Genomic DNA, 27,208 nt, shown 5'->3' on the forward strand with positions numbered 1-27,208 from the left:
AAATATACTAATTTGAGAGCATAATAAACAAACTTACTAATCTGAATTACTGAGAATATAATATATTGTAAAGTTGGACATTTTAAGGGAGCTAGTCTCTCGCTGCCCTCTGTTGTCTCCCTTTGTTCGCTGACCACTTCCATTATTTTTATTAGTAACTTTGTGATGAGTAATGTCTTTTTAACATTTACTGTTTTCAACCTTAGTGCTTCAACCTGACTGTTTTCCACACGCACTCTGTCTTTAACATTCAGCATATCCAGTTGTTGTAATTCATCCTGGCAGAAGTGCTCTTTTGGACCAAGTTCCAACATGAATCTCACTATTTAGTTCAGGATGATTTGTAGTCTACCTTTCATTTGTTTTTTAAAGCAGAGAACCGTGAAGAACAAAAATAATCAACATGGCACTGTATATGAGCTAGACATAGTGTCCTAGCTTCCAGCCTATGTAGATAGACACTGTGACTATCTATTAAGGAACTTAAGCCTGGTAAATGCTATATTTACTTCTTTTTACACTCTCAGTTCTCCTAACATACTTTGTCAAAGACAATTCCCAGATATTTCAGTGAAGAAACTGGACTGATGTATTTCCTATTATACTTGACATTTAAGCATTTTTACCTATTTCATTTTCTTTCTCGTGCCGAAGATTATGTAGTGACAGTTTGTCTACTAATCATTTACTGCAGAACTCTAGTTCTAGTGATAGTTTATTACTTATATTTAGTGAATCTTTACCTGAAATTAGCAGAATACGCTGTTTGCAAACAACTGATGGGCATGTCATTCACATAACATAAAAAATAGTAAAGGATTCAGAATACTATCTTGGGGAATCCCATATGCTATTATGGGGAACTTCATATGCTATCGGCAGGGGCTGTGGTTCTGTATTATTGATCTAGGCTGTTTATTTCCGTTTGATCAAGTAGGACATAAACCAGTCTACTTCTCCTATCCCAATAGTCTGTAGCTTCTTACATAATATATTGTGATTAATTGTATCGAATGCCTTGTACCATACCTATGAGATTACCAAACAACATTTGAGTTCTCAGGGAGGCACTGGTACAGTAAGATGTCCTGAAACCTGATTGGTAGCTATGGACAAAATTTTTGTCATTAAGATACCTAACTACTTGACAATACATTTCGTTCTCTATGATTTTGGGCATCACACTAACAGGCCTATAGTTGCTAACGTGAGAACTATTGTTCTCTTGTAAGAGTAAATCTGGCTTTCTTGAACCTCTCTGGCACTGTATTGGTGGTGATGAATAAATTTATTATCTCCGCAATAATAGGCACCAATAGGCACCATCTCTTAGGGATTTTGTTGTAATGTTATTTGGTCCGGTGCTTTTACTAAAGTGCAACTTACTATTTGGAATCTCTTTGGGATGACGCCTTTATTATTGTAGTAAGTTTTAAGCTTAATAGAATCTGTGCTGAAGGCATTTGATGCTACTAGTCGTTTGGTTTAAATTGATATGTAAGCAAACACTAAGACACATTTATTAGTTGTGTAGAATTAAAACAACGTACCACCTTAGCTGTTTCGTGGCATACTTTTTTTATCGATATTTAGCGCTATGTTACATCTACATATTCCTTTATGGCTATACCCCAGCGAATTTTGTTGTAGCCAGAGCTTTCGTGGATTGTTCTTACATTCTTGAGAAATAGTGCCTGAATTTGACATTATCTAACATCTCAGCAGTTATCCAGGGCTCAGTTCTTTGTTAAATCCTAACCTCTATAACTGGTGCAGAATCATCAGTAATGGCAGTAAACACGTTTCACTGCCACCAGGTAATTTACCTCCATGCAACTTGTAACACAGTCCAGTCACAGTTGTTTACCCTATATACAAGTGTTTTTTTTTATTGTAGCTTCTTGTTCATCTCATATTCATTGTCCTATAATTAATTTATTGTAACTTTAGTCCTAGAATCTGCTTATACCTTTTTTTTTTTTTTTTTTTTATTCGCCGGTATTCTCCCGGCCCGGGTCTTTTCCAAGTAGTGGTGACCCGGCCTTGGCTCCCTATCTGGGGAGTATCTAGAGACCTAAGTCTCCCATGGGAGGAGGTACAAGTACCCCCTCATCTTTGGGACCTGCTTATACCTGTTAAATAATAATAATAATAATAAAAATATTATTATTATTATTATTAATCTTAATAATAATTTATATAATAATATAAATACAAGAATAATAATAAAATCTAAATAATTATAGCATAATAAATAAATAATAAAAATAAGATTTGTAATAATAATAATAATAATAATAATAATAATAATAATAATAATAATAATAATAATAATAATAATAACTATGTCAGTCCTCCATAGCAATTCTAGAGCCGGTTCAGTTTGATGGGCGGGTCAGTGATGCACGAGAAATGTTGAAAAATGAAACGAAAAATATTGCATTGCATCAAGAGGGTATCAAGGAATAAATACATTTCTAACAATTTTCTTCAGAAATTTAATATATTCGTTACATTCTGTTATTTTTTCCCTTAGCTTTTCAATATTTTATAAGATCTAAGAACTTCATTTGGCACCAGTATGGGCAGGAAGGGTAGTATGTTACTCTTTCCTCAGTAGAGTGTTGACTGCAGGCGTGAGTGTACGTCGCTCCACTTTCTGATCCAAATTTCAGTTTCTTCTATAACTTGTACCTACATTGTGAACAAGAAAGTGTGATGATAGGAAAGAGAAAGTGTTTTGGATAAATTTCTGAAGAATGGAGAGAAAATAAGGCTGAACGTTCATCCCTTGGCGTCCGTGAGGGAGGAAGTGTACGTAGCCTTGAACGTAGAGGGTAAGAGAGGATGTGATGATAGGTGCTGTAACTCGCTCTACATGCACTGCTACCATGACTGCTCTACCATTACTATTGCTGCTTCTTCCACTACCATGACTGCTTCTACCATTGCCATTACTGCTTCTACCACTACCATGATTGCTTCTACCATTGCCATTGCTGCTTCTACTACTACCATGACTGCTTCTACTATTACCATTGCTGCTACCAAAACTAACATGGCTGCTTCCACCACTACCATGACTGCATCCAACATTACCAATGCTGCTTCTACCACTACCATTGCTGCTTCCACCATTACAATTGCTGCTTCCACCATTACCATTACTGCTTCCAACTCTACCATTGCTGCTTCCACTAACAACATGGTTGCTTCCACTACTACCATTGCTGCTGCCGCTAATACCATGGATGCTTCCACCACCACCACAACCACCATTGCTGCAATGGCTGTGAAGCAGATACCCACACAGCACGAGTATACATCAACAACATGTACGATTAAAATGCCTTGATCAATTGGACTTTGCCAAAGCTTTCAACTTAGTCAGAAGGTATGCTGCTCTCCAAGCAGTTTCTAGAATCTTCCCTCTATCCCTTCATAGAATCGTGTTATAGTGTGACTTCAAAACTATTGTTTGGGGACCATGAAATTGGCTCGTGTGAGGGTGTGCAACAGGGGGACCCTCTCGCCCCCTTTCTATTTTGTTTGGTTATCAAGGAGGTAACAGAAGCACTCTCCAGTGAGCTCAATATCTGGTTCTTGAATGATGGTACCCTGGCTGGCACAACAGAATCTCTCCTAGAGGACATCAGTAAAATTAAAGACATGGGAGAAAGCCTGGGCCTATCTTTAAACCCCACCAAATGTGAAATAGTTTCTACCAATCGACAGATGATCCAAAATATTAGTGCCGTTTTACCAGGAGCACGAGCCATTGATCCAGCCAACAGCACTCTTCTTGGTGCTCCTCTTGAGTCCAATGCCATAGATCTTATCTTAGAAAAAAAAGTCTGTCTTCAGAACGATGGAAGGCAGGATGAAAGACATCGATACACATGATGCCTTCTACCTACTCACCAGGTGCCTGTAAATCCCAAAACTTACCTACTTTCTGAGATGCTCCTCGGGAATATGACTCCTTAAGACCATGCTGTAGTTGGACAGAAGTTCCAAGCCTCACTTCCAGTCAGGCTTAGGGGGTTGGGGGCCGTCTTCTTATCACCAGTGTCGAGGTTGGGAGACTACTCTCTCCCATCTTCGCATTGGCCATACTCGTCTTACTCATGGATATCTCATGGAGAGGCGCCCTGCTCCTCTCAGTGAGAATTGCCAAGCTCCATTATCAGTCAGCCACATTCTGTTGGACTGCCCACTTTATCAACGAGCACGCAGAATTTACCTCCGTCGTCGTCTTCGCTCCGCTGCTCTCTCTTTACCTTCTCTTCTCGCTGATGGACCCACCTTTCATCCGGACTCTCTCAATGACTTTTTGACAACAACTGACTTACTTCACAAATTCTGATACCTTCAGCCCTTTCTACTTCAATCTCTTGCTACCCTCTACTCCTGCACTATCCCCTGCCCCGCTGTTTTCTGTAACCTACTGATCATCCCTCCTCCCTTCTGCCACCCAATACCCTCGCTTCCTTCCCTACCCTGCAGCGCTGTATAGCCCTTGTGGCTTAGCGCTTCTTTTTGATTATAATAATATAATTAGGGGGTTGGGAGTATGCAGATTCTCCCAGTTTGCCCTACCAGCTTTCCTATCCTCTTCCATAGTATCAAACGAGTTAATAAGACAAATTCTTCTGGACAACCTCAGTGACTCAGCAGGAATACAGGATTCTAACTATACCAAAGCCATCACTGAATGGGAGACTCTTGCTGCTCCATCACCAAACTCTAGTGCAGCACTGGGCTACAAACAGTCAAGCTGGGATGGTCCCATCTCTGAAAAGGTGCTTGCCAACATGCTGTAACAACAGACAGGGAGACTGCACGTCTCCAAGTTGTGAGTGTACATCGCTCCGGGGGCTTCCTCCAAACAGTTCCAATTTCGGCAATGGGAACACACCTCGACCCTAAGACCCTTTGTATGGCAGTGGTTCTGTGACTTGCTGTCCCAATTCACACGGAATATGCCAGTATTTGCGGCGTTGCGCAAGCCGACCAATGCGGTCTGGCTTGCAAGAGTCAATGAGGTCAACGACATCATAAAGAGAACCCTTGCTACAGCTGGATGCCCAGCCGAGAGGGAACCCCGATCACTAGTAGCCAACAATACCCACAACCCAGCAAACCGCCCCGACGGGATCACCATCTATCCTTGGAAGAATGGCAAGCTCTTAGCATGGGACTATACCTGTGTGTCCACACTGGCTGACACCTATATCCATCACAATGTGGGGCGACAGGGAGGAGCTGCTGACCACAAGGAGGAGTACAAGATCAGCAAGTACAGGGACATAAGCCAATAGTATCAATTTCTCCAAGTGGGATCAGAGACCTTGGGATCATGGGAAAAAATGCAACACGTTTCCTTAAAGAATTGGGTTCCAGATTCATCGACACCACCAGGGACCCAAGGGCAGCCACTTTCATGTTCCAGTGCCTCAGTGTGGCCATCCTGAGGGGAAATGCTTGTTGCATACTGGGCTCACGTCCAGCCTCGGAGGAACTGGAGGAGATTCATAATCTTTGAAATATTGTACCAATGTATTCATGTTTGCATTTTCTATCAATGTATTCTGTTTATTAATAAAGTTAGCATGTAGCATAAAAATGTAGCGGGTGGTAGGAGAAGAAAATATTCAAACAGCTCCGGGGAGAACCTTGAGTTTTCCCTGAGGTACGTTTATTGTCTTCTCTGAGGATGAGGGTCCCCAGTTCTAGAGGTGGTACCTCCCTATATTTTTGAATGATAATATATATATATATATATATATATATATATATATATATATATATATATATATATATATATATATATATATATATATGTATATATATATATATATATATATATATATATATATATATATATATATATATATATATATATATACATATATATATATATATATATATATATATATATATATATATATATATATATATATATATATATATATATATATATATATATATATATATATATATATATGCAATAAGATCACAGTAAACAGGTGATTTCAGAATATGCAAAACAACCACTCTGAAAGAATAGAGAAATTCCAAGCGCTTTCGTGACTACTCACATTATCAAGGAACTATGAAAGTAAAGCATCCAAGGAAGCTATATAAGGGGTCTGGCCAGCACCTCACTATCAGGTCCCACAACGGTTAAACACCTGACGCGCGCCGACCCAACTTGGATAGGTCCTTTGCACAACTCACCCCACAAACTATTCTACCCAAGAAAATTTAAAAATTATTTGTCCAGTGTATTATTAAATTCTTCCCAAATTCTATTAATTATAAATGGATCTAATTTATATAAACCAAAGGAAATATTCATATTATTGTCAAAACTGCTTTTTATGAAACAAGATTCAATTATATTCCTGTCGACCATGGACTTGCTTGATACTACTTTCTCAACTTTTTGAAAATCAATTGGATGGTTAAAATCTCTTACATGAATAAATAGAGCATTGGAATCTTGTCCAGTTCTAATGCTATATTTATGTTGTTTTAATCTTAGTTCGAGATTTTTACCAGTTTGACCGTAATAAACTTTATCGCAAATTTTACAAGGAATCTTATAGACACATCCATCAGCATTTTGGGGGGAATTCTTTATCAAAAGTTTTTTTACTGTATCAAGATTTTTGAATACAACTTTAATATTAAAAGTCTTAAGAAGAGAAGGCATATCAACCAAATTTTCATGGTAAGGGAGAACCAACATATTTTTAGTTGAATAAGGCTGGTTGTCCCTTTTTGGATTGTAAAAAGTATTTCTAGCAACTTTAAAAGATTTATCAATTACATTTCTTGGGTATTTTAAATCATTACCTATTTCATAAATTTTGGATATTTCCTCATCTATGAACTCAGGACTACAAATTCGTAAAGCTCTCAGAAACATTGATGAGAAAACAGACAGTTTGACTCTATCTTGATGCGAGGAATAATAGTGGACATAGGAACAGTTATTTGTAGGTTTTCTGTAAATTTTAAATTTGAATTCATTATTACCCTTAATAATTAAAACATCTAGAAAAGGCAATGAGTTATTTTCTTCAAACTCAACAGTAAAGTTTATAGAATGGGCTAAGCTATTTAATTTTCCTAGGAAATGGTGTATATCTACATTTTTGGGCATAAGACACAAAATATCATCAACATATCTGAACCATTTAGCTCTATTAGGGAGGATTGTGTTAAGTAACCTTGTTTCAAAAAATTCCATGTATAGGTTACTAAGAACAGGTGAAAGAGGGTTTCCCATTGCCATACCAAACTTCTGAGAGTAAAACTTATCATTAAATACAAATTTTGCATCAACAATGCAAAGTTTAATAAGTTTAATGATAGTAGGAACTGGCAATGGTAAATCATAGTTAACGAGTTCTTCAGATAAGAAACTTAATAAATCATCAACAGGAACTTTCGTAAACAAGGAAGTAACATCAAAACTAACCATGTTAAAATCATTTAAGTCAGTCAAGGAGCTTAATTTATCAACCAAGTCTATGTTGTTTTTAACATTAAAGTTAGAAATTTTGCCAACAATAGGGCTCAAAATATCAACAAGCCATTTGGATAATTTATATGAAACTGACCCTATGGAGCTAATAATTGGTCTGACTGGATTCCCTGGTTTGTGTGTTTTTATTAGTCCATACATGTAAGGCAAAGATGGATTAGTGGAAGTAAATTGTTTTACTAATTCATCTTTGCCTTTCAGTAGAAGTTTTATTGTTTTATTGAAATTGCTGTTAACGGTTTCTAGGGGATTTTTCCTAAGTTTAGAATAGGTTTCAGTATCATCTAAGAGATTATTCATTTTTTCTTGGTAATCATTTTCTTTCATAATTACTATTGCATTTATTTTGTCTGCTTTAGTAAGGCGCAAATTTTTATTGTTATTAAGTGTATCATAAGACTTAAAGAATCTTTGAGGGCAATTGGGAATGTTTGGTTTTAACATAGAGCTATATACCATTCCTTTACTAATATTAATTTCATCAGAGGATAAGTCAGAAATTTTTTCAAAGTTACAAAAGGCTTTTGCAATTTCAACATTATTAAGCTTTTTTGAAGTTGCAAAACTTAGGCCAAAACCTAGAGCAGCAGTTGTATGTTTGTCTAAAATTTCATCTGATAAGTTAATTACAAAATTGTTATTAGCATGCTTTGTCCAATCACTATTTTCAATTAAAATGTCTAATTTTCTTTGTAGTTTGCTCTTGAGTTCATTACAAATTCTTCTGAGTTTATTATAGCAATGATCCAACATACTGTGTTTCCATTCTGATGGAATGGCCTGATTAAAAGAGTATTTTTTGTTTCTCAATATTTTGAATGCTTCCTTCTCCTGTATTTTAGTTATTTCAATATGTTTCTGAAGAATAGTTCCTTGATAATGTGAGTAGTCACGAAAGCGCTTGGAATTTCTCTATTCTTTCAGAGTGGATGTTTTGCATATTCTGAAATCACCTGTTTACTGTGATCTTATTGCATTAATGGATACCACACGACTCTTCAGAATGTTCTCGATAAGCTTTCCTAATCATATATCTTTTGTTTCACAGTTTTCTTCTGCACTGATCAAGTCCCACAAGTTAAAAATTCGACTTAATTTCTTAAAAAATTGTTTAAATGAACAATTTCTGCCCAAGTCTCTTTTACCCAATAGACTCCTTGACATGAGAGATCGTCCTTTTGATGATTTTATGAGAATTATTCTTCAGAAACATATTGAAATAACTAAAATACAGGAGAAGGAAGCATTCAAAATATTGAGAAACAAAAAATACTCTTTTAATCAGGCCATTCCATCAGAATGGAAACACAGTATGTTGGATCATTGCTATAATAAACTCAGAAGAATTTGTAATGAACTCAAGAGCAAACTACAAAGAAAATTAGACATTTTAATTGAAAATAGTGATTGGACAAAGCATGCTAATAACAATTTTGTAATTAACTTATCAGATGAAATTTTAGACAAACATACAACTGCTGCTCTAGGTTTTGGCCTAAGTTTTGCAACTTCAAAAATGCTTAATAATGTTGAAATTGCAAAAGCCTTTTGTAACTTTGAAAAAATTTCTGACTTATCCTCTGATGAAATTAATATTAGTAAAGGAATGGTATATAGCTCTATGTTAAAACCAAACATTCCCAATTGCCCTCAAAGATTCTTTAAGTCTCATGATACACTTAATAACAATAAAAATTTGCGCCTTACTAAAGCAGACAAAATAAATGCAATAGTAATTATGAAAGAAAATGATTACCAAGAAAAAATGAATAATCTCTTAGATGATACTGAAACCTATTCTAAACTTAGGAAAAATCCCCTAGAAACCGTTAACAGCAATTTCAATAAAACAATAAAACTTCTACTGAAAGGCAAAGATGAATTAGTAAAACAATTTACTTCCACTAATCCATCTTTGCCTTACATGTATGGACTAATAAAAACACACAAACCAGGGAATCCAGTCAGACCAATTATTAGCTCCATAGGGTCAGTTTCATATAAATTATCCAAATGGCTTGTTGATATTTTGAGCCCTATTGTTGGCAAAATTTCTAACTTTAATGTTAAAAACAACATAGACTTGGTTGATAAATTAAGCTCCTTGACTGACTTAAATGATTTTAACATGGTTAGTTTTGATGTTACTTCCTTGTTTACGAAAGTTCCTGTTGATGATTTATTAAGTTTCTTATCTGAAGAACTCGTTAACTATGATTTACCATTGCCAGTTCCTACTATCATTAAACTTATTAAACTTTGCATTGTTGATGCAAAATTTGTATTTAATAATAAGTTTTACACTCAGAAGTTTGGTATGGCAATGGGAAATCCTCTTTCACCTGTTCTTAGTAACCTATATATGGAATTTTTTGAAACAAGGTTGCTTAACACAATCCTCCCTAATAGAGCTAAATGGTTCAGATATGTTGATGATATTTTGTGTCTTATGCCCAAAAATGTAGATATACACCATTTCCTAGGAAAATTAAATAGCTTAGCCCATTCTATAAACTTTACTGTTGAGTTTGAAGAAAATAACTCATTGCCTTTTCTAGATGTTTTAATTATTAAGGGTAATAATGAATTCAAATTTAAAATTTACAGAAAACCTACAAATAACTGTTCCTATATCCACTATTATTCCTCGCATCAAGATAGAGTCAAACTGTCTGTTTTCTCATCAATGTTTCTGAGAGCTTTACGAATTTGTAGTCCTGAGTTCATAGATGAGGAAATATCCAAAATTTATGAAATAGGTAATGATTTAAAATACCCAAGAAATGTAATTGATAAATCTTTTAAAGTTGCTAGAAATACTTTTTACAATCCAAAAAGGGACAACCAGCCTTATTCAACTAAAAATATGTTGGTTCTCCCTTACCATGAAAATTTGGTTGATATGCCTTCTCTTCTTAAGACTTTTAATATTAAAGTTGTATTCAAAAATCTTGATACAGTAAAAAAACTTTTGATAAAGAATTCCCCCCAAAATGCTGATGGATGTGTCTATAAGATTCCTTGTAAAATTTGCGATAAAGTTTATTACGGTCAAACTGGTAAAATTCTCGAACTAAGATTAAAACAACATAAATATGGCATTAGAACTGGACAAGATTCTAATGCTCTATTTATTCATGTAAGAGATTTTAATCATCCAATTGATTTTCAAAAAGTTGAGAAAGTAGTATCAAGCAAGTCCATGGTCGACAGGAATATAATTGAATCTTGTTTCATAAAAAGCAGTTTTGAAAATAATATGAATATTTCCTTTGGTTTATATAAATTAGATCCATTTATAATTAATAGAATTTGGGAAGAATTTAATAATACACTGGACAAATAATTTTTAAATTTTCTTGGGTAGAATAGTTTGTGGGGTGAGTTGTGCAAAGGACCTATCCAAGTTGGGTCGGCGCGCGTCAGGTGTTTAACCGTTGTGGGACCTGATAGTGAGGTGCTGGCCAGAACCCTTATATAGCTTCCTTGGATGCTTTACTTTCATAGTTCCTTGATAATGTGAGTACTCACGAAAGCGCTTTGAATTTATATATTCTTTCAGAGTGGTTGTTTTGCATATATATATATATATATATATATATATATATATATATATATATATATATATATATATATATATATATATATATATATAAGACAATAAACGTACCTCAGGGAAAACTCAAGGTTCTCCCCGGAGCTGTTTGAATATTTTCTTCTCCTACCACCCGCTACATTTTTATGCTACATGCTAACTTTATTAATAAACAGAATACATTGATAGAATATATATATATATATATATATATATATATATATATATATATATATATATATATATATATATATATATATATATATATATATATATTTATATATATATATATATATATATATATATATATATATATATATATATATATATATATATATATATATATATTTATATATATGTATATATATATATATATATGCAAGGAATTCGCAAGAGCAGGCGAAATATACACAAACACTGATCTCTGGCTGAAGGAGACTCATACCTACGAACCTTGGAGAAAGGTACGCAGTGCTATACCAAACTCACCACACTGGACCAATACCTTGGAGTCCAGCTTGCGCTAGACTTTCATCCAAGGCAGCCAGCTTTCAGGGAGAAGGCTTACAGCTTTTCATCTCATCCCCTGCATGCATCAGCCTTACTAGAGATTTTAACAATGTAAGGAATTCGCAAGAGCAGTCGAAATATACACAAACACTGAGCTATGTATATATATTTATATATATATATATATATATATATATATATATATATATATATATATATATATATATGTATGTATATATATATATATATATATATATATATATATATATATATATATATATATATATATATATATATATATATATATATATATATATATATATATATATATATATACATATATATATATATATATATATATATATATGTATATATATATATATATATATATATATATATATATATATATATATATATGTATATATATATAATATATATATATAATATATATATATAATATATATATATGGCCAGACAGTGATGGAGTGAATGATGGTGAAAGTTTTTCTTTTTCGGGCCACCCTGCCTTGGTGGGAATCGGCCGGTGTGATAATAAAAATAAAAAATATATATATATATATATATATATATATATATATATATATATATATACATATATATATATATATATATATATATATATATATATATATATATATATATATATATATATATATATATATATATATATATATATATATATATATATATATATAACACTCGCCGATTCCCACCAAGGCAGGGTTTCCCGAAAAAGGAAAACTTTCACCATCATTCACTCCATCACTGTCTTGCCAGAAGGGTGCTTTACACTACAGTTTTTAAACTGCAACATTAACACCCCTCCTTCAGAGTGCAGGCACTGTACTTCCTATCTCCAGGACTCAAGTCCGGCCTGCCGGTTTCCCTGAACCCCTTCATGAAGGTTACTTTGCTCACACTCCAACAGCACGTCAAGTATTAAAAACCATTTGTCTCCATTCACTCCTATCAAACACGCTCACGCATGCCCGCTGGAAGTTCAAGCCCCTCTCACACAAAACCTCCTTTATCCCCTCCCTCCAACCTTTCTAGGCCGACCCCTACCCCACCTTCCTTCCACTACAGACTGATACACTCATGAAGTCATTCTGTTTCGCTCCATTGTCTCTACATGTCCGAACCACCTCAACAACCCTTCCTCAGCCCTCTGGACAATAGTTTTGGTAATCCCGCACCTCCTCCTAACTTCCAAACTACGAATTCTCTGCATTATATTCACACAACACATTGCCCTCTGACTTGACATCTCTACTGCCTCCAGCCTTCTCCTCGCTGCAACATTCATCACCCATGCTTCACACCCATACAGGAACATTGGTAAAACTATACTCTCATACATTCCCCTCTTTGCTTCCAAGAACAAAGTTTTTTGTCTCCACAGACTCCTAAGTGCACCGCTCACCCTTTTCCCCTCATCAATTCTATGATTCACCTCATCTTTCAGAGACCCATCCGCTGACACGTCCACTACCAAATATCTGAATACATTCACCTCCTCCATCCTCTCTCCCTCCAATCTGATATTCAATCTTTCATCACCTAATGTTTTTGTTATCCTCATAACCTTACTCTTTCCCGTATTCACTTTCAATTTTCTTCTTTTACATGCCTTACCAAGTTCATCCACCAACCTGTGCAGCTTCTCTTCAGAATCACCCAAGAGCACAGTGTCATCAGCAAAGAGCAAGTGTGACAACTCCCACTTTATGTGTGATTCTTTATCTTTTAACTCCACGCCTCTTGCCAATACCCTCGCATTTACTTCTCTGACAACCCCATCAATAAATATATTGAACAACCACGGTGACATCACACACCCTTGTCTAAGGCCTACTTTTAATGGGAAATAATCTCCCTCTTTCCTACATACTCTAACTTGAGCCTCACTATCCTCGTAAAAACTCTTCACTGCTTTCAGTAACCTACCTCCTATACCATACATCTGCAACATCTGCCACATTGCCCCCCTATCCACCCTGTCATACGCCTTTTCCAAATCCATAAATGCCACAAAAACCTCTTTAGCCTTATCTAAATACTGTTCACTTATATGTTTCACTGTAAACACCTGGTCCACACACCCCCTGCCTTTCCTAAAGCCTCCTTGTTCATCTGCTATCCTATTCTCCGTCTTACTCTTAATTCTTTCAATAATAACTCTTCTATTCACTTTACCAGGTATACTCAACAGACTTATCCCCCTATAATTTTTGCACTCTCTTTTGTCCCTTTTCCTTTTATACAAAGGAACTATGTATCCTCTCTGCCAATCCCTAGGTACCTTACCCTCTTCCATACATTTATTAAATAATTGCACCAACCACTCCAAAACTATATCCCCACCTGCTTTTAACATTTCTACCTTCATCCCATCAATCCCAGCTGCCTTACCCCCTTTCATTTTACCTATTGTGTCGTGCAGTGCCGTGCCGAATATGTAACACTGGTCAATTAGCAATAACTCATTTAAAATTAAGTCCTTTCTAAAATTTTCTCTTAAACGTTTTAAGATATATTTTTTTCATTAATATTGATGTAAAAATTTATAATTTTGCACCATAAGAAACTTAGAAAATTTACCTAACCTTATTATAACAAACGAAATTTATTTTAGCCTAACTCAACTAAATATATTTTAGATTTGTTTATAATAATTTAATACTAAACAAACACAGTGAAATATGTTTTTTTTCGTTAGGTTCAGAATGATTTTGGCGAAATTATTGCATACACAGATTTTCGCTTGTCCTATATGGCAAGATGAACGTTGCTAAGCCAAGATCGCAAGTTCTGCCTATTCGGCACGACATATATATATATATATATATATATATATATATATATATATATATATATATATATATATATATATATATATATATATATATATATATATATATATATATATAATATGTAAATGTAAATATATGACATAGGGAGGTACCACCTCTGGAACTGTGCTTGGGGCCCTCATCCTAAGAGGAAAGAATAAACTTCAGGAAAAACTCAAGGTTCTCCCCAGAGCTATTTGAATATTGTCTTCTACCACCCCGTATATTTTATTTTCTATGTAGTCTTTATTTAAAGTCAAAATACATTGACAAAAATACAATAGGGAGTAGAACAACATCGATAACATGTCAGAGCTATATCTCGAATGTTTCGTCCAGCTCCCAGGCTGTGGGTCGTGCGCCCAGAATGCTGCAGGAATTTTCTCTCTGGATCGCATCACTGAGTCTCTGAAAGAGGAAGCTGGCCGTGCTCTGTGCTCTAAAATTGCTCTATACTTGGGGTTTCCGTTCAGCTGGGCACAAGCTGTGGTGAGGCTTCTCTTTATGTTGTTGACCTCTTCATGTCTAGGATACTTCCGTTCTGTTGGGTGACACACGAGACCATGAGGTCCGAACTGATCAGCTGTCACCCTGCCACAAATACATTTATATGTTCAGTGAGTATGGGGGCAGCTGGACGAAGAGCAACACCAATCCGAATGCACTGTGGGTCAAGTCGAGTGTGCAGAGAAGAATTGGGAACAGCTGAATGAAAATATCCTGAGTGTGGCGCCTTCACCGCTAGGAGACGAGCTTTGTCCTTTCCTGAAACATTGTTGGTCATTGTGTTGGCAATTTTTTCCATGATCAGTTTGTCCCAGTGGGACTGTTTGCGGTCTTTGGGAGGAGCTGGTCTGCTTAAGGAATCTGCAAGGGTGTCCCACCGCACGGCTGATGTAGGCCCTTGCTGTCACCCTAGCGGTGACACCTACGCTACTCTGAGACCTCTCTCCCTGCTTTGGTTGCTCCCTTGCAACATTGCACAGCTCCTGATGCACTGAGATGTGTGAAAGTACTTGAACTAAGGACTTCCATCCCCCCTCATGGCTTGTCCTGCATATATATAAATAATATATATGTATATATATATATATATATATATATATATATATATATATATATATATATATATATATATATATATATATATATATATATATATATATATATATATATATATATACACTTTACCAGGTATACTCAACAGACTTATTCCCCTATAACTTTTGCACTCTCTTTTGTCCCCTTTGCCTTTATACAAAGGAACTATGCATGCTCTCTGCCAATCCCTAGGTACCTTACCCTCTTCCATACATTTATTATATAATTGCACCAACCACTCCAAAACTATATCCCCACCTGCTTTTAACATTTCTATCTTTATCCCATCAATCCCGGCTGCCTTACCCCATTTCATTTTACCTACTGCCTCAAGAACGTCCCCCACTCTCACAACTGGCTCTTCCTCACTCCTACAAGATGTTATTCCTCCTTGCCCTATACACGAAATCACAGCTTCCCTATCTTCATCAACATTTAACAATTCCTCAAAATATTCCCTCCATCTTCCCAATACCTCTAACTCTACATTTAATAACTCTCCTCTCCTATTTTTAACTGACAAATCCATTTGTTCTCTAGGCTTCCTTAACTTGTTAATCTCACTCCAAAACTTTTTCTTATTTTCAACAAAATTTGTTGATAACATCTCACCCACTCTCTCATTTGCTCTCTTTTTACATTGCTTCACCACTCTCTTAACCTCTCTCTTTTTCTCCATATACTCTTCCCTCCTTTCATCACTTCTACTTTGTAAAAACTTCTCATATGCTAACTTTTTCTCCCTTACTACTCTCTTTACATTATCATTCCACCAATCGCTCCTCTTCCCTCCCGCACCCACTTTCCTGTAACCAAAAACTTCTGCTGAACACTCTAACACTACATTTTTAAACCTACCCCATACCTCTTCGACCCCATTGCCTATGCTCTCATTAGCCCATCTATCCTCCAAAAGCTGTTTATATCTTTCCCTAACTGCCTCCTCTTTTAGTTTATAAACCTTCACCTCTCTCTTCCCTGATGCTTCTATTCTCCTTGTATCCCATCTACCTTTTACTCTCAGTGTAGCTACAACTAGAAAGTGATCTGATATATCTGTGGCCCCTCTATAAACATGTACATCCTGAAGTCTACTCAACAGTCTTTTATCTACCAATACATAATCCAACAAACTACTGTCATTTCGCCCTACATCATATCTTGTATACTTATTTATCCTCTTTTTCTTAAAATATGTATTACCTATAACTAAACCCCTTTCTATACAAAGTTCAATCAAAGGGCTCCCATTATCATTTACACCTGGCACCCCAAACTTACCTACCACACCCTCTCTAAAAGTTTCTCCTACTTTAGCATTTAGGTCCCCTACCACAATTACTCTCTCACTTGGTTCAAAGGCTCCTATACATTCACTTAACATCTCCCAAAATCTCTCTCTCGCCTCTACATTCCTCTCTTCTCCAGGTGCATACACGCTTATTATGACCCACTTCTCGCATCCAACCTTTACTTTAATCCACATAATTCTTGCATTTACACATTCATATTCTCTTTTCTCCTTCCATAACTGATCATTCAACATTACTGCTACCCCTTCCTTTGCTCTATGTATATATATATATATATATATATATATATATATATATATATATATATATATATATATATATATATATATATATAAATACGTGTGTGTGTACTCAGCTTTTTGTACTCACCTATTTGTGGTTGCAGTTGTCGATCCATAGCTCCTGGCCCTGCCTCTTCTTTGTTCGCTACTAGGTTCTCTCTCTCCCTGCTCCATGTGTGTGTGTGTATGTTTAAACAGTAAGATGGATGGAAGGCTTGAATCGTGGTCCCCAAATTAACCGGCCTAAACTACCGGTTTGGCTATGGGGTTTCTAACAGAGAGGAATCTGAAAAAAATATTTTTGTTTATGTTGCCCTCATAGACATCAACTGTAACTCAACTGAATACCTGAGAATATAAGGATCTCCTTCGCTTTATGTGATTGAGGACATTTAGCGCACCAGTGTGCAAGATCAGTGTCAACGTATGAGGCTCAAGCAAAGGCAACATAGAGACAGAAGAAACCTTGTCAATAATGGGCTCAGTAAATACAATAACAGAATAAAACTTGTAGAAAAAATAATCTGAATATTCCATAATTAAAATACGAGACATACACTGCAAAAAAACTTAACTTCATAAATAATATGAATATGAGTAAATTGAAATACAGAAACGAAATTGCAAGAAATACACGGAAAGATTTTTTTACAATCACTCGGTAAATCTCTAACGAAAGTATTTAAATATGGAGCGGAGGGGGGGGGGATAAAAGTCAAATAAAACAAAGTTATAAACCGAACACTCACTGTATTAGGCTGGTAAAACGGAGTGTCAAAACATGAAGGTAGGTAAGACAATGAGTATCACTTCCGGTAAGACTGATGTGGTAAGTGATGGCTCAAGGCAGCTGCAGCTACATCAGTGTTTATGTCTGAAGCTGAAACGAGATATTCACTATTTATTACATGAGAAACAATTAGCTTAAAAGAATGGCAAATTTAATTTTACAAGTTTTTAAAATATTTCAGTAGAATTTCAAATTTTGACGTACTCGCAGTATATTTACTGAGAATGAACCTTCTTACAGCACACATCTTCAATGATATTTTGAAGCAAATCAAAAGAAGCTTTTTAAGGTATTGAATGCAAAAAAATCGTTATTTACTCAATATAATTGGAAAATTAAGCCTTATACCACTCACTGGCAACGTGAGCTTTATGGTACGGATTCCATCGATTCCAATATTATTCTTAAGAAGAGGTAAACTGGAAATTATTTAAAAACATTTATGATCGTTGAACTCTCCTTCGCCTACATTCCACCCTCATTTTATCGAAACTTGATTATGGTGACCAGATCTATTCAGCGGCCTCTCCTGCTACTCTCTCTAGCCTCAACCCCATTCATCACCAAGGATTACATTTATGCCTTGGTGCTTTTCGCTCTTCCCCTGTTGAGAGCCTCTATGCAGAAGCGAATGTTCCATCCTTGTCTGATCGCCGCGATGCCCATTGCCTTCACTACTATGTATGCTCTCATGATCTCCGCAATCCTTCCATTTATAGAATGGTCACTGATATTAGTAGATATTGTTTATTTGTTCGCCGCCCCTGTTTGCTCCGTCCCTTCTCTCTTCGCCTACATTCGCTCTTGTCTTCTCTTCAATTACCACCTTTCTATGTTCATGTAGCATCTTACTTTTCCCTACCCCCCTGGGAAGTTCCAGCTGTTCGAGTCTGTTCTTTCTCTCTCCCTTGCTCGAAAGCCCAACTGTCTACGGTCGCTTCCCGCTCTCTTTTTCTTGACCACTTCCACTCTCATTCTCATGCCATTGCAGTGTACACAGATGGCTCTAAGTCTTCTGACGGCGTTGGATTCGCAGCAGTGTTTCCGTACAGCGTCGTACGAGGGCATTTACTATCTTCAGCCAGTATTTTTACTGCTGAATTGTATGCCATTGTTGCAGCACTTATCCATATTGCATCTATGCCTGTGTCATCATTTGTGGCTGTCTCAGACTCCCTTAGTGCTTTACAGGCTATACAGAAATTTGATACACCTCACCCCTTAGTACTCCGTATCCAACTTTGGCTACGCCGCATCTTTACCAAGCATAAAGATATTGTTTTTGTTGGGTCCCTGGTCATGTTGACGTACAGGGCAATGAATAGGCAGACACTGCTGTGCGGTGAGCAGTACATGACCTACCAGTTTCATGTAGAGATATTCCATTTACGGACTATTTTGCTGCAATAGCTACCCACCTTCACACCCGTTGGCAGCCAACGTTGGTCTACTATGCTCGGTAACAAACTTCAATCTATTAAACCGAGTATAGGTTACTGGCCATCTTCTTGTCACCAGTGTCGAGGTTGGGAGACTACTCTCTCCCGTCTTCGCATTGGCCATACTCGAATTACTCATGGATATCTCATGGAGAGGCGCCCTGCTCCTCTCTGTGAGAATTGTCAGGTTCCATTATCAGTCAGTCACATTCTGTTGGACTGCCCACTTTATCAACGAGCACGCAGAATTTACCTCCGTCGTCGTCATCGCTCCGCTGCTCTCTCTTTACCTTCCCTTCTCGCTGATGGACCCACCTTTCATCCGGACTCTCTCACTGACTTTTTGACAACAACTGACGTACTTCACAAACTCTGATGCCTTCAGCCCTTTCTACCTCAATCTCTTGCTACCCTCTACCCCCGCACTATCCCCTGCCCCGCTGTTTTCTGTAACCTACTGATCATCCTCCCCCCTTCTGCCGCCCAATACCCTCGCTTCCTTCCCTACCCTGCAGCGCTGTATAGCCCTTGTGGCTTAGAGCTTCTTTTTGGTTATAATAATAATAATTAAAAACATTTAGCTCGAGTTAAAATATCACAGTATTGTACACAGAAAATTATCAACCCTGCCCTAAAATATGATCCTTTGCAATATCAGTACGTAATGAAGAAGGTTGTTTCTTGACAGATGGTGAATATCGCAGCCTCGAAGAGTGAGGACTTGGTGGCTACCATGGATTTGGTCGCTACCACCGAGTCCAAGAAAATGGATGTTGTCAGTATTGCTGAATCAAAAAGTAAGGAAGCTGTTACTGCTGGATCAGAGAGTATGGAGGTAGTTACTACTGCTGGATCAGAGAGCGAGAACTTGGATACAATAGACCGATCAGTAAGTGATGAATTATTTACCACTTACGGACAAGTGAGGAAGATGAAAGTAATCAGTGATGAACTACAGGCGGGTCAAATGTTACCGTCACTAAATGAAGTGACATCTAGACAATCCAGCCAGTCAGTGGAGAATAACTCAGCTCTGGAAGAAATGGTGAGTAACGCGTCTGTTAATTGTTCCTGTCAATATTTCATAGAATTCTATTTACTTTTACTCATTAACGTGTTCTTAGGAAGATACAGAGTGGGTTGTGAAGGACAAAGATGTAATCGGCGAGAAGAGAAATAGAACTTCTCTTTTCTTTCACAGTGGTTGTTTTGCATATTCTGAAATCACCTGTTTACTGTGATCTTATTGCACATATATATATATATATATATATATATATATATATATATATATATATATATATATATATATATATATATATATATATATATATGTCGTGCCGAATAGGCAGAACTTGCCATCTTGGCTTAAATAGCAACGCTCATCTTGCCATATAGGACAAGCGAAAATTTGTGTATGCAATAATTTCGACAAAATCATTCTGAACCTAACGAAAAAAATATATTTCACTGTGTTTGTTTAGTATTAAATTATTGTAAACAAATCTAAAATATATTTAATTGGGTTAGGGTAAAATAAATTGCTCTTGTTATAATAAGGTTAGGTAAGTTTTCTAAGATTCTTTTGAAGCAAAATTAAAAATTTTTACATTAAAATTAATAAAAAAAAATATATCTTTAAACGTATAAGAGAAAATTTTAGAAAGGACTTAATTTTAAATGAGTTCTTGCTAATTGACCAGTTTTACATATTCGTCACGACATATACATATATATATATATATATATATATATATATATATATATATATATATATATATATATATATATATATATATATATATATATATATATATATATATATATATATATATATATATATATACATATATATATTTTATTATCACACTGGCCGATTCCCACCAAGGCAGGGTGGCCCGAAAAAGAAAAACTTTCACCATCATTCACTCCATCACTGTCTTGCCAGAAGGGTGCTTTACACTACAGTTTTTAAACTGCAACATTAACACCCCTCCTTCAGAGTGCAGGCACTGTACTTCCCATCTCCAGGACTCAAGTCCGGCCTGCCGGTTTCCCTGAACCCCTTCATAAATGTTACTTTGCTCACACTCCAACAGCACGTCAAGTATTAAAAACCATTTGTCTCCATTCACTCCTATCAAACACGCTCATGCATGCCTGCTGGAAGTCCAAGCCCCTCGCACACAAAACCTCCTTTACCCCCTCCCTCCAACCTTTCCTAGGCCGACCCCTACCCCGCCTTCCTTCCACTACAGACTGATACACTCTTGAAGTCATTCTGTTTCGCTCCATTCTCTCTACATGTCCGAACCACCTCAACAACCCTTCCTCAGCCCTCTGGACAACAGTTTTGGTAATCCCGCACCTCCTCCTAACTTCCAAACTACGAATTCTCTGCATTATATTCACACCACACATTGCCCTCAGACATGACATCTCCACTGCCTCCAGCCTTCTCCTCGCTGCAATATTCATCACCCACGCTTCACACCCATATAAGAGCGTTGGTAAAACTATACTCTCATACATTCCCCTCTTTGCCTCCAAGGACAAAGTTCTTTGTCTCCACAGAATCCTAAGTGCACCACTCACTCTTTTTCCCTCATCAATTCTATGATTCACCTCATCTTTCATAGACCCATCCGCTGACACGTCCACTCCCAAATATCTGAATACGTTCACCTCCTCCATACTCTCTCCCTCCAATCTGATATCCAATCTTTCATCACCTAATCTTTTTGTTATCCTCATAACCTTACTCTTTCCTGTATTCACCTTTAATTTTCTTCTTTTGCACACCCTACCAAATTCATCCACCAATCTCTGCAACTTCTCTTCAGAATCTCCCAAGAGCACAGTGTCATCAGCAAAGAGCAGCTGTGACAACTCCCACTTTGTGTGTGGGAGTTGTATATATATATATATATATATATATATATATATATATATATATATATATATATATATATATATATATATATATATATATATATATATATATATATATATATATATATATACAAATACGTGTGTGTGTACTCAGCTTTTTGTACTCACCTATTTGTGGTTGCAGTTGTCGATCCATAGCTCCTGGCCCCGCCTCTTCCCTGTTCGCTACTAGGTTCTCTCTCTCCCTGCTCCAAGTGTGTGTGCGTATATGTAAACAGTAAGATGGATGGAAGGCTTGAATCGTGGTCCCCAAATTAACCGGCTTAAACTACCGCTTTGGCTATGGGGTTTCTAACAGAGAGGAATCTGAAAAAAATATTTGTTTATGTTGCCCTCATAGACACCATACAATCCTACAAGAATCACGCACTCAGCAGAGCTAGGTGTTGTATCGTGATCTGAGGATATACGATGGTGTGGGTGTCTGAGAGCTAATTTCATCTACTCCCCGTTTGGTGTACTAGCCTCCACAAGCAGTAATTCTGATGCTGTGACTACTCAAGGCACAAATAAGGGCAATTTATTCCTCTTTCTCAAAATAATATACACACAACATACAAGCAGATAATAAACTCTTTGAATAAAACAAAGAAAGAACAGACAAAGAAACACTTCTATAATATAATAAAACACAACTCACATAAGTAACTCACACACTGGTGAAACATAACAAGTTACATGACAGGTGAAGATCTTAAGCATATATTGATCAAAATTATTCAGCAAATGGAAGGTGTAAGTGATAGCTTTGAGTCGCCCCGTGAAACTCGAGAATATTAGCACAAGCAAAAATAAACACCGTCCATTATTACAAGAAACAAACATAATATACACCATTAGCTTAGGTAACCATTTGGAGAATTTACCCACGAAATAAAACGCACACTAGAAAGAGCTAAATGGTTATAAAAACACATAAATAGGTCAAAGAAATTATAAAATAAAACTGCCAGGCACATACTGCCAGGCACATACTGGCAGGTACATACTGCCAGGCACATACTGCCAGGTACATACTGCCAGGCACATACTGCCAGGCACATACTGGCAGGTACATACTGCCAGGTACATACTGCCAGGCACATACTGCCAGGCACATACTGCCAGGCACATACTGCCAGGCACATACTGCCAGGCACATACTGCCAGGCACATACTGCCAGGCACATACTGCCAGGCACATACTGCCAGGCACATACTGCCAGGTACATACTGCCAGGTACATACTGCCAGGCACATACTGCCAGGTACATACTGCCAGGCACATACTGCCAGGCACATACTGGCAGGTACATACTGCCAGGTACATACTGCCAGGCACATACTGCCAGGCACATACTGCCAGGCACATACTGCCAGGCACATACTGCCAGGCACATACTGCCAGGCACATACTGCCAGGCATATACTGCCAGGTACATACTGCCAGGTACATACTACCAGGTACATACTGCCAGGTACATACTGGCAGGCACATACTGGCAGGCACATACTGCCAGGCACATACTGCCAGGTACATACTGCCAGGCACATACTGCCAGGTACATACTGCCAGGTACATACTGCCAGGCACATACTGCCAGGCACATACTGGCAGGTACATACTGCCAGGTACATACTGCCAGGCACATACTGCCAGGCACATACTGCCAGGCACATACTGCCAGGCACATACTGCCAGGCACATACTGCCAGGCACATACTGCCAGGCACATACTGCCAGGTACATACTGCCAGGTACATACTGCCAGGCACATACTGCCAGGCACATACTACCAGGTACATACTGCCAGGCACATACTGCCAGGTACATACTGCCAGGCACATACTGCCAGGCACATACTGCCAGGCACATACTGCCAGGCACATACTGCCAGGCATATACTGCCAGGTACATACTGCCAGGCACATACTGCCAGGCACATACTACCAGGTACATACTGCCAGGCACATACTGCCAGGTACATACTGCCAGGCACATACTGCCAGGCACATACTGCCAGGCACATACTGCCAGGTACATACTGCCAGGCACATACTGCCAGGTACATACTGCCAGGTACATACTGCCAGGCACATACTGCCAGGCACATACTGCCAGGCACATACTGCCAGGCACATACTGCCAGGCACATACTGCCAGGCACATACTGCCAGGCACATACTGCCAGGCACATACTGCCAGGTACATACTGCCAGGTACATACTGCCAGGCACATACTGCCAGGCACATACTGCCAGGCACATACTGCCAGGCACATACTGCCAGGCACATACTGCCAGGTACATACTGCCAGGCACATACTGCCAGGTACATACTGCCAGGTACATACTGCCAGGCACATACTGCCAGGCACATACTGCCAGGCACATACTGCCAGGCACATACTGCCAGGCACATACTGCCAGGCACATACTGCCAGGCACATACTGCCAGGCACATACTGCCAGGCACATACTGCCAGGCACATACTGCCAGGCACATACTGCCAGGCACATACTGCCAGGCACATACTGCCAGGTACATACTGCCAGGTACATACTGCCAGGCACATACTGCCAGGCACATACTGCCAGGCACATACTGCCAGGCACATACTGCCAGGCACATACTGCCAGGCACATACTGCCAGGCACATACTGCCAGGCATATACTGCCAGGTACATACTGCCAGGCACATACTGCCAGGCACATACTGCCAGGCACATACTGCCAGGTACATACTGCCAGGTACATACTGCCAGGTACATACTGCCAGGTATATACTGCCAGGCACATACTGCCAGGCACATACTGCCAGGTACATACTGCCAGGTACATACTGCCAGGTACATACTGCCAGGTACATCATCTAGAGGGAACAAGACGACACAGACCAGCCAGACTATGGGAAACAAAAGAGGGGAGCCATAACCTCTGAAGGGACAGAGGTTTCAATTTTTGCGAGTTGTTCCTTGAACTGTTGGGAAGTTGCATCTGGAGGCTTATGTACAAGTACAATGACTAAGTTTTGATTCTCGATTTTTATTGTCAGAATTTCAACTACATCATTTGTGGTGTTCAGTATCTCTGTGCAAAGGAGCAACTCTCTGACATACAGGCCAACCCCCTCCTCCTTGTTGTCTCTTCTGTCGCATCTGAAAACGTTGTATCCAGGTACCCATATTTCACTGTTAAAGTAATCTTTTGCGTGGGTTCTTGTGAAGGCTGCAAACATAGCATTTGACTCCTCTAAGAAGGTATTTTGTTGTTGGTGGATGGCACTGTATATTAGCCAATATACATGAGGTTGTGTTGCATGTTTGTTGAGGGGATTGCGTTGTTGGCATCAGTAGTTGTGAGTCAGGAGGGGCCACTGGCTCTGCCTCCAGTCCAACAAGGTTCCGAGGTGGTGGACTCTATTGGTTATCTCTTTCCATTTTCTTTTTTGATTTCCTACCACTAAAATATCACTTGGAGTGGCGTTATCGTAACTAACATAAGTACTATGTTTTATTTGACGAGGTGTGTGCCTCCTGGTCCCTTTTAGGTGGTATGCGGGGTAGTTGGTACTGTAACACTTTTTTCGAGGAATGAAGAATGACATATCTCAGGCTGGAAGAATTTACAAGAGGTAGAACGACACACCCCTTTAGACAGGAGGTCGCGGCATTTTCTGGAATGCTCAAAGTTGCATGTCCTATTTGTTTTCCCTGATATTCCATGCTTACAGATGCCCCAAACATAGAATTTGCACAATTTTGCTTTTGGTTGGATACAATTCATATCGGATGTATTCCTAATCTGTGCAGATCCTAGAACCACACTACAGTCCTCCATAGCCAAGCCAGAAACATCACCATCCGTTGTCATGACGCCAACATTTTCCCTGGAAGAGGACTCCTCTACTACATCTGTACTAGAGGCTATGGCTGTGATGGCTGTAGAGGAGTCTACCCCGTAAGAGGACTCCTCAACTACATCTGTGGTGGCTGCAGAAGAGTCTTTAACCGAATCCGGATTTTCACTTATGGCTGGGGGCCGGGTCTGGGTCAGCCCCAGGGCTGGGGGCTGGGTCTGGTCAACCCCAGGGCTGGGGCTGGGTCTGGTCAACCCCAGGGCAGGGGGCTGGGTCTGGTCAACCCCAGGGCTGAGGACTGGGTCTGGTCAACCCCAGGGCTGGAGGCTGGGTCAGGTCAGCCCTAGGGCTGGGGACTGGGTCTGGTCAACCCCAGGGCTGGGGCTGGGTCTGGTCAACCCCAGGGCAGGGGGCTGGGTCTGGTCAACCCCAGGGCTGAGGACTGGGTCTGGTCAACCCCAGGGCTGGAGGCTGGGTCTGGTCACCCCTAGGGCTGGAGACTGGGTCTGGTCAACCCCAGGGCTGGGGACTGGGTCTGGTCAACCCCAGGGCTGGGGGCTGGGTCTGGTCAACCCCAGGGCTGGGGGCTGGGTCTGGTCAACCCCAGGGCTGGGGGCTGGGTCTGGTCAACCCCAGGGCTGGGGGCTGGGTCTGGTCAACCCCAGGGCTGGGGGCTGGGTCTGAGTCAGCCCCAGGGCTGGGGGCTGGGTCTGGTCAACAACAGGGCCGAGGACTGGGTCTGGCCAACCCCAGGGCTGGGGGCTGGGTCTGGTCAACCCCAGGGCTGGGGGCTGGGTCTGGTCAACCCCAGGGCTGGGGGCTGGGTCTGGTCAACCCCAGGGCTGGGGGCTGGGTCTGGTCAACCCCAGGGCTGGGGGCTGAGTCTGAGTCAGCCCCAGGGCTGGGGGCTGGGTCTGGTCAACAACAGGGCCGAGGACTGGGTCTGGTCAATTCCAGGGA

The 27,208-nt window shown here is 38.8% G+C and overlaps 1 protein-coding gene across 2 annotated transcripts in view; it reads left to right on the forward strand.

Annotated features, from left to right (window-relative positions):
* Positions 1-2,634: 2,634 nt before the first annotated feature.
* LOC128701090 (uncharacterized) overlaps positions 2,635-27,208 on the forward strand; it is a 99,837-nt gene continuing 75,263 nt past the window's right edge. The window contains exons 1-2 of one of the 2 annotated variants that reach the window (XM_070100628.1): positions 2,635-2,837; positions 20,146-20,502. In XM_070100628.1, coding sequence (XP_069956729.1) covers positions 20,146-20,502 — 357 coding nt within the window. In that variant the 5' untranslated portion in view covers positions 2,635-2,837. The remainder of the gene's footprint in view (positions 2,838-20,145; positions 20,503-27,208) is intronic. The other variant, XM_070100630.1, reaches the window with a different exon arrangement.

The sequence above is a fragment of the Cherax quadricarinatus genome, chromosome 73 (genome assembly GCF_038502225.1).
Source record: "Cherax quadricarinatus isolate ZL_2023a chromosome 73, ASM3850222v1, whole genome shotgun sequence".
Taxonomy (NCBI): Eukaryota; Metazoa; Arthropoda; class Malacostraca; order Decapoda; family Parastacidae; genus Cherax; species Cherax quadricarinatus.